Below are 9,026 nucleotides of genomic sequence, written 5' to 3' on the forward strand. Positions count from 1 at the left end.
TTTGGGGAGGAGGCACGCTGCGGACCCAGGAGTAAAAGCACGATGTCCCTCCCTGATGCGCACGACGAGGACGAGGGATAGCACTCATAGTGGACGAACAGTGGGTAGCTAGGCCGCAGAGCTCATCCCAACTTCGCCCCGTTAACCGGGAGCAGCCTGATGGTAAGCGCAGACATGGGTTGGATTGTCCAGGGGAATGGGGCCTTAAAATTCACGTAATTACACGTTCAGAAGTTCTCTTACCCTCTTCGCATGTTGTGGAAAGAAGGAAAGTTGAGTACTTGAGTAGCTCGCTGTTTGGGCGACGACGCGCGGCCTGCCCATCACGTGATGGGCGCCAATTGTGCGCTTCCAGAGGTCTGTCCGTTGTAACCTAGCTCTGGCCCGAGAGTTAACCTAGCCGAGGCCGATTTTCGGGGGTCGGCCGGACAGACATTTGCGGGAGTTGCCCGGGGCCTGGTGGTACACGACGATCTTATCCCCGTCTGCCACCTTGGCGCCCCGTGAGCCACCCCGAGGCTGAAATCGTGCCCATGAAGCATGCGTCTGCGATGCAAGGAACTTGTCACATCTATGGCGACTGTCGAGAAGGGACCCCCTTCCCCCTCTGTAGCCGTCGGTAACGGCGGTACGACCCCGTCATGTTGCCGTCGGTAACGGCCATACGAGCTCGTACGAGCTCCGGTCGTGTAGACCGTCGGTAACGGTCGTACGAGCTCCGGTAGTGTAGCTGTCGGTAACGGTCGTACGAGCGGTGGTGGAGAAGTAATATACAATGCCAAATGTATCATTCTGGCTGTCGTTTGCGTGCCTTGAGGTCCTCTAGTGTGCTACATACGCGCAAGAACATCCCGCAGCCCCAGGGAAGCCAATACCAGGCTGATATAGCAGGGGATGCTGGTTCCGGTAGTGGCACGTCCCACTGCGTACATTGTGCCCTACTGCGCCGTACGTTTCGGTAATGCGTTCGCTACGTTCCCCTGGGTCGTACGAGCTCGGAACAGTCGTTTTTATCCCCGTGCGTGCTGTGGTTGGCCCGGGGCATTGAAAACACTGCCCAGACTCGTACGAGCCTGTAGCCGTCTGTCACGGTCGTACGAGGCACCTCCGGTGTGCACCCGGAATATTGCGGTAATGGATTCGGCAGATGCGCGCGAGTGCACTGAACGCAGCGCACTCAATTTCGTTGCGATGCGTGCCATGGTTGGCCTGGGGTAACAAAAACGCTGCCTAGGCTCGTACGAGCCTGTAGCCGTCTGTCACGGTCGTACGAGGCACCTCCGGTGTGCACCCGGAATATTGCGGTAACGGATTCGGCTTATGCGCGCGAGTGCACTGAACGCAGCGCACACAATTCCATTGCCGTGTGTGTTGTGGTTACAGAGGGAGAGTCAGAACAGTGCTCAGGCTCGTACGAGCCTGTACCCTGTCTCAGACAGTCGTACGAGTACCTCCAGGAGAGCGGACACCCGGAGATCTCGGCAATGCATGGCGTGCATTGCCGAAGGTTACCGGAACACGGTGCACTTTGTTTCGTCGCTTTGCACACTGTATTTAAGGCAGGAGAGTCGAAACAGTGTGCAGGCTCGTACGAGCCTGTACCCTGTGTGAGACGGTCGTACGAGTTGTTCCCTGGTGAACCTCGTTTTTTTTGTTGATGCTTTCGGTAGATGCGCACGGATAAGCTGAGAATACCGAACTCAATTTCATTGCTGTACCTGGTGTAGTTAAGGAGGTATTGTCGAAACAGTGTGCAGACTCGTACGAGCCTGTACCCCGTCTGGAACGGTCGCACGAGGTGCTCCTGGTGGGTATCAAAAATTTCCGGTAATGCATGCAATGCATTGCCAGAGATCACTGGAACACAGCGCACTTTGTTTTATTGCTGTGCGTGGCATGGTTAAGGTGGCGGAATTGAAACACTACAGAAGCTCGTACGAGCTTGTACCCTGTTTGAGACGGTCGTACGAGTTGTCCCCTGGTGAACATGGATTTTTTCGGTAATGGGTTCGGTAGATGCGCACGGGTGTGCCGAGAATAGCGCACTTAATTTTAGTGCTGTATATGCTCTGGTTGTGGCAGCGGAGTTCAAACAGTGCAAACACTTGTACAAGGTGTCCTCCGGTAAACACCCACTTTTTCCGGCAGTGCATTCATTACCGAGATTCCGGCAGTCCCTCCATTACCGAGTGTTTGGTCATCTGTGTGTATTACCACTCTCACAACCGAGGTTTTGACCACCTGTGCATATTACCGCTCTCACTGCCGAGTTTTTGATTGCCTGTATTCATTACCGAGTTTTTGATCACCTCCGGACTTCAATGCCGAGTTTTTGACCACCGGTATCCATTGCTCGTCCTTCCGACTCCTCATTACCGAGTTTTTGGACACCTCCAGCCTTCAATGCCGAGTTTTTATTACTGAGGTCTGTAATCCCGGTGCTCACTGCCAGTGCTCTCGCTGACCTCTGGCCTTCAATGCCGAGGTTTGAATACCGAGATCGGTAATCCCGGTGCTCACTGTTGGTCCTCCGGCCTTCAATACCGAGTTTTTGTTACCGAGGTCGGCAATTGTGCTACCAGTGGTGCTCACTGTCTCAAACAGCGAGCTCACTGTCAGACACAGTGAGCTCAACATGTTACCCATCTCTGTATCTGTCCCTCATTTTTTTGGAATGCACCTCTGCATCACATCTGAATGTATTGCAGCACATTACAGCATATTTATATGAGTTGGTCTGCCTGTACTGAACACCTTCTACCTGAGAAGTCACCCTTCACAGCAGCATGTGTAGATGTTATTTCACCTCGCTGTTTTTTGGATCAGGGAGGAGCATGCAAGAGCTGTGGGTTTGCAAATTTGGAGGGCAGTAGCTGCAAAAGTGAGAGAACAGTGTGGTATGATATTTTAAAATGACATACCACACACAGAAATGGGATGGGAGTGTATCACATTCCGAACACCTGGATATATTCATAGACGATATTATGAATGCAATGCAGAAGAGAGCGCACAGAAATCAGGATTTCTGGTGAAGATACAAGATATGTGTGGAAAGTGGAAGTTCTGAGAAAACACGACATGCATAAGTTCATGTGCAGACATGATATCAACATGCTGTTTGCTGCATCACAATTGGGTACTATTGGGGTGCTCAGATCGGAATTTCCAAGCTTATCGGTGATGAGATGTATATGGGGCATCATATGTCATTATTTCATGACATACAGTATCCTGACACAGCATATGCTCCGATTAGAATGCGAAAACATGGAATAGAACAGGGTAGAGCATAGCTATCCAACGCAGAAGAGACCTTGAAAAACGGTTGAGAATCAGTGGAGATGTGCAAGGTGAGCCAGAAGTGTGGTTGGAGTGGAAAGCGTGGTTGGAGCACATTCAGCATAAACCACACTTCTGGCTCACCTTGCACATCTCCACTGATTCTCAACCGTTTTTCAAGGTCTCTTCTGCGTTGGATAGCTATGCTCTACCCTGTTCTATTCCATGTTTTCGCATTCTAATCGGAGCATATGCTGTGTCAGGATACTGTATGTCATGAAATAATGACATATGATGCCCCATATACATCTCATCACCGATAAGCTTGGAAATTCCGATCTGAGCACCCCAATAGTACCCAATTGTGATGCAGCAAACAGCATGTTGATATCATGTCTGCACATGAACTTATGCATGTCGTGTTTTCTCAGAACTTCCACTTTCCACACATATCTTGTATCTTCACCAGAAATCCTGATTTCTGTGCGCTCTCTTCTGCATTGCATTCATAATATCGTCTATGAATATATCCAGGTGTTCGGAATGTGATACACTCCCATCCCATTTCTGTGTGTGGTATGTCATTTTAAAATATCATACCACACTGTTCTCTCACTTTTGCAGCTACTGCCCTCCAAATTTGCAAACCCACAGCTCTTGCATGCTCCTCCCTGATCCAAAAAACAGCGAGGTGAAATAACATCTACACATGCTGCTGTGAAGGGTGACTTCTCAGGTAGAAGGTGTTCAGTACAGGCAGACCAACTCATATAAATATGCTGTAATGTGCTGCAATACATTCAGATGTGATGCAGAGGTGCATTCCAAAAAAATGAGGGACAGATACAGAGATGGGTAACATGTTGAGCTCACTGTGTCTGACAGTGAGCTCGCTGTTTGAGACAGTGAGCACCACTGGTAGCACAATTGCCGACCTCGGTAACAAAAACTCGGTATTGAAGGCCGGAGGACCAACAGTGAGCACCGGGATTACCGATCTCGGTATTCAAACCTCGGCATTGAAGGCCAGAGGTCAGCGAGAGCACTGGCAGTGAGCACCGGGATTACAGACCTCAGTAATAAAAACTCGGCATTGAAGGCTGGAGGTGTCCAAAAACTCGGTAATGAGGAGTCGGAAGGACGAGCAATGGATACCGGTGGTCAAAAACTCGGCATTGAAGTCCGGAGGTGATCAAAAACTCGGTAATGAATACAGGCAATCAAAAACTCGGCAGTGAGAGCGGTAATATGCACAGGTGGTCAAAACCTCGGTTGTGAGAGTGGTAATACACACAGATGACCAAACACTCGGTAATGGAGGGACTGCCGGAATCTCGGTAATGAATGCACTGCCGGAAAAAGTGGGTGTTTACCGGAGGACACCTTGTACAAGTGTTTGCACTGTTTGAACTCCGCTGCCACAACCAGAGCATATACAGCACTAAAATTAAGTGCGCTATTCTCGGCACACCCGTGCGCATCTACCGAACCCATTACCGAAAAAATCCATGTTCACCAGGGGACAACTCGTACGACCGTCTCAAACAGGGTACAAGCTCGTACGAGCTTCTGTAGTGTTTCAATTCCGCCACCTTAACCATGCCACGCACAGCAATAAAACAAAGTGCGCTGTGTTCCAGTGATCTCTGGCAATGCATTGCATGCATTACCGGAAATTTTTGATACCCACCAGGAGCACCTCGTGCGACCGTTCCAGACGGGGTACAGGCTCGTACGAGTCTGCACACTGTTTCGACAATACCTCCTTAACTACACCAGGTACAGCAATGAAATTGAGTTCGGTATTCTCAGCTTATCCGTGCGCATCTACCGAAAGCATCAACAAAAAAAACGAGGTTCACCAGGGAACAACTCGTACGACCGTCTCACACAGGGTACAGGCTCGTACGAGCCTGCACACTGTTTCGACTCTCCTGCCTTAAATACAGTGTGCAAAGCGACGAAACAAAGTGCACCGTGTTCCGGTAACCTTCGGCAATGCACGCCATGCATTGCCGAGATCTCCGGGTGTCCGCTCTCCTGGAGGTACTCGTACGACTGTCTGAGACAGGGTACAGGCTCGTACGAGCCTGAGCACTGTTCTGACTCTCCCTCTGTAACCACAACACACACGGCAATGGAATTGTGTGCGCTGCGTTCAGTGCACTCGCGCGCATAAGCCGAATCCGTTACCGCAATATTCCGGGTGCACACCGGAGGTGCCTCGTACGACCGTGACAGACGGCTACAGGCTCGTACGAGCCTAGGCAGCGTTTTTGTTACCCCAGGCCAACCATGGCACGCATCGCAACGAAATTGAGTGCGCTGCGTTCAGTGCACTCGCGCGCATCTGCCGAATCCATTACCGCAATATTCCGGGTGCACACCGGAGGTGCCTCGTACGACCGTGACAGACGGCTACAGGCTCGTACGAGTCTGGGCAGTGTTTTCAATGCCCCGGGCCAACCACAGCACGCACGGGGATAAAAACGACTGTTCCGAGCTCGTACGACCCAGGGGAACGTAGCGAACGCATTACCGAAACGTACGGCGCAGTAGGGCACAATGTACGCAGTGGGACGTGCCACTACCGGAGCCGGCGTCCCCTGCTGTATCAGCCCGGTATTGGCTTCCCAGGGGCTGTAGAATATCGTTTTCATTGTTGTTGTACCAATTACAATGTACTAGGGTATGTAGAAGAGTTGGAAAAGCACTAAGCTATCAAGGGGAACTACCTGCCCCCCACATCTCGTACGACCGTTACTGACGGCTACATTACCGGAGCTCGTACGAGCTCGTATGGCCGTTACCGACGGCAACGCGGGCACCTCGTATGGGCGTTACCGACGGGCTACAGCACTGCCACCGAGTGGAGAAGGCGTTGGCGGAGGTGCAGGAGCGGGTGGGTACGTGTGCTCAAGAGAGGATGCCGCCTTCGGTGAGTGCCCCATTGATATCATGCGTCCCCCCTGTCGTCACAGCATAGTTATACTGTCGCTGTGATCTATGGCGTAAGACGTTTGTATGCCCGGATTTTTGTGGCTACATTGGGAGAGTCCGTGGTAGTTCACGGTGCAGCTCGCGCTCTCACAGACACTGCCGTCCTCGCTTCGTGCTCCCAGCTTCATTGTCACGAGGATGCTTCAAGTCCTCATTACGCGGAACAGTTGGTTGGGTGGTAACGAGCTGGAGGGCTCTCATAAACCCATAGATAGAGGGGGATGTACAGTACTTGTAGGATGTATATGCCTTCCAGTTTCGCCTTGCCATTCGAGTGTTCACCCAGCCCTCCGAGCGACACCAACTGTTCAATAGGCACCTGTTACTTATGCGAAACTTGAGAGGCCGTCTGGAATCAGGGACCATGTGGTTGCGCCCACGATTCTGGAAGTAGGCTCCGGTCACGGGGAGTACATGACGTCTTCGGTGTGGCGCAGGAGACGTCAAACCGCCCAAGAACTCAGCCATAAGAATATATTCAGCTTCCTATACATCGTCAGACACGTTTCGAGGGGGGGCAAGGTGGCAGACGGGTCGTGTACCACCACCAGACCACAGTCTGCCCGAAACACGTCAGCTTGGCCGTCGAGGACGCGGAAAAGCGTCATACCATACCCAAACACGCGCCTGATGCGCTCTTCAACATTCTATGGACGTCGGGGGGATCTAACGAGGGAGGAGGGGAGAAGAAACGCGCTCGCGTCACCGTTGGCGATTTTTCGACCATTTCGATTTAATTTCCCATTTCTCGCGACGCGCGTCGCGTTTTTCAGCGCCTGGACAAGCTTTCTGCACGCAGCTGTATACAGCTACGGTCACAAAGCTTGTCCAGGCGCCGAAAAAACGCGACTCGCGTCGAGAGAAATCGAAAATAAATCGAAAATGGTCGAAAAATCGCCAGTGGTGCTGCGAGCGCGTTTCTTCTCTCTCTCTCCCTCGTTAGATCCCACCGACGGCCATAGAATGTTGAAGAGCGCATCAGGCGCGTGTTTGGGTACGGTATGACGCTTTTCCGCGTCCTCAACGGCCGAGCTGACGTGTTCCGCGGCAGACAGTGGTCGGGTGGTGGTCCACGACGATTTTATCCCCGTCTGCCACCTTCACACTCCTCGAATTCTGTCTGACGATGAATAGGAAGCTGAATGTATCCTTATGGGTGAGTTCTTGGTGTTTCAACGTCTCCTGCGCCACACCGAAGATGTCATGTACTCCCCGTGACCGGAGCCTACTTCCAGAATTGTAGGCGCAACCACATGGTCCCTGATTCCACACATAGGGCCTCTCAAGTTTCGCACAAGTAACAGGTGCCTATTGAACAGTTGGTGTCGCTCGGAGGGCTGGGAGAACACTCGAACGGCAAGGCGAAACTGGAAGGTATGTACATCCTACAAGTACTGTACATCCCCCTCTATCTATAGGTTTATGAGAGCCTTCCGACTCGTTACCACCCAACCAACTGTTCCGTGTAACGAGGACTTGAAAAATCCTCGTGACAATGAAGCTGGGAGCACGAAGCGAGGAGGGTGGTGTCTATGAGAGCGCGAGCTGCACCGTGAACCACCGCAGACTCTCCCAATGTAGCCACAAAAACTTGGGCATACGAACGTCTTGCGCCACAGATCACAGCGACAGTATACATAACTATGCTGCGACGACAGGGGACACATGATATTAATGGGGCACTCACCGAAGGCGGCATCCTCTCTTGAGTACACATACATACCCGCCCGCTCCTGCACCTCCGCCAACGCCTTCTCGACAGTCGCCGTAGATGTGACGATTTCCTTGCATCGCAGATGCATGCTTCATGGGCATGATTTCAACCTCGGGGTGGCTCAAGGGGCGCCATGGTGGCAGACAGGGATAAAGTCGTCGTGGACCACCACCCGACCACTGTCTGCCGCGGAACACGTCAGCTCGGCCGTTGAGGACGTGGAAAAGCGTCATACCGTACCCAAACACGCGCCTGATGCGCTCTTCAACATTCTATGGCCGTCGGGGGGATCTAACGAGGGAGAGAGAGAGAAGAAACGCGCTCGCAGCACCACTGGCGATTTTTCGACCACTTTCGATTTATTTTCGATTTCTCTCGACGCGAGTCGCGTTTTTTCGGCGCCTGGACAAGCTTTGTGACCGTAGCTGTACAGCTGCGTGCAGAAAGCTTGTCCAGGCGCTGAAAAACGCGACGCGCGTCGAAAATTAAATCGAAATTGGTCGGAAAATCGCCAGCGGTGATGAGCACGTTTCTTCTCCCTCTCTCCCTCGCTGGCTCGCCCCGATGGCCCTGAAAACTTGAAAATCGCGTCGCGCACGCACTCAGGTACGAGCGGACGCTTTTCCGCGTTCTCAACGACTGAGTTGACGCATCGCGCGGCAGGTTGGGGTGGGGCGGTCATGGTCGACGATCTCGCCTCTGTTAATCACCTCGAAGTGCGTCAAGCCCTGCCGGGATATGTGTAGGGCGTGGAAGAGGCCTTTACAGGTGAGAATCAACTGGTTTCAACCCCTTCTGCATTGCTCTGGAGACGTCATTTACCCCCGGCGACTGTCACTTTCTTCCGAATCCCCGATGAGTCCGAGCGCGAGCGCACTGTGAATGTATTACTATATCTACCATTCCTTGGGTCCCAGACCTTGGATATGCATGTGCTGTGTGAGCCTTTTGATTCAAAAGTCGCACCCTTGCTCGTAGGGCTGGAGAAGTGTTCGATTGATGGGGTGAAAGGAAGGTATGCATACGTCTA

The 9,026-nt window shown here is 52.2% G+C and overlaps 2 protein-coding genes across 2 annotated transcripts; one reads left to right on the forward strand and one right to left on the reverse strand.

Moving 5' to 3' along the window:
* Nucleotides 1–2,305: 2,305 nt before the first annotated feature.
* Nucleotides 2,306–2,646, reverse strand: BXZ73DRAFT_85319 (uncharacterized protein; the record flags this gene model as incomplete). The annotated part of the gene is made up of 2 exons (XM_048024013.1): nucleotides 2,306–2,427; nucleotides 2,466–2,646. 2 exons carry the CDS (start codon nucleotides 2,644–2,646, stop codon nucleotides 2,306–2,308), a joined length of 303 nt encoding a protein of 100 aa, XP_047870554.1.
* A 1,487-nt stretch (nucleotides 2,647–4,133) lies between these two features.
* BXZ73DRAFT_85320 (uncharacterized protein) lies at nucleotides 4,134–4,474 on the forward strand (the record flags this gene model as incomplete). The annotated part of the gene is made up of 2 exons (XM_048024014.1): nucleotides 4,134–4,314; nucleotides 4,353–4,474. The coding sequence occupies 2 exons, from the start codon at nucleotides 4,134–4,136 to the stop codon at nucleotides 4,472–4,474; spliced, it is 303 nt and encodes a 100-aa protein (XP_047870555.1).
* Nucleotides 4,475–9,026: the final 4,552 nt, after the last annotated feature.

The sequence above is a fragment of the Epithele typhae genome, assembly GCF_022376455.1.
Source record: "Epithele typhae strain CBS 203.58 chromosome Unknown BXZ73scaffold_481, whole genome shotgun sequence".
NCBI lineage: Eukaryota > Fungi > Basidiomycota > Agaricomycetes > Polyporales > Epitheliaceae > Epithele > Epithele typhae.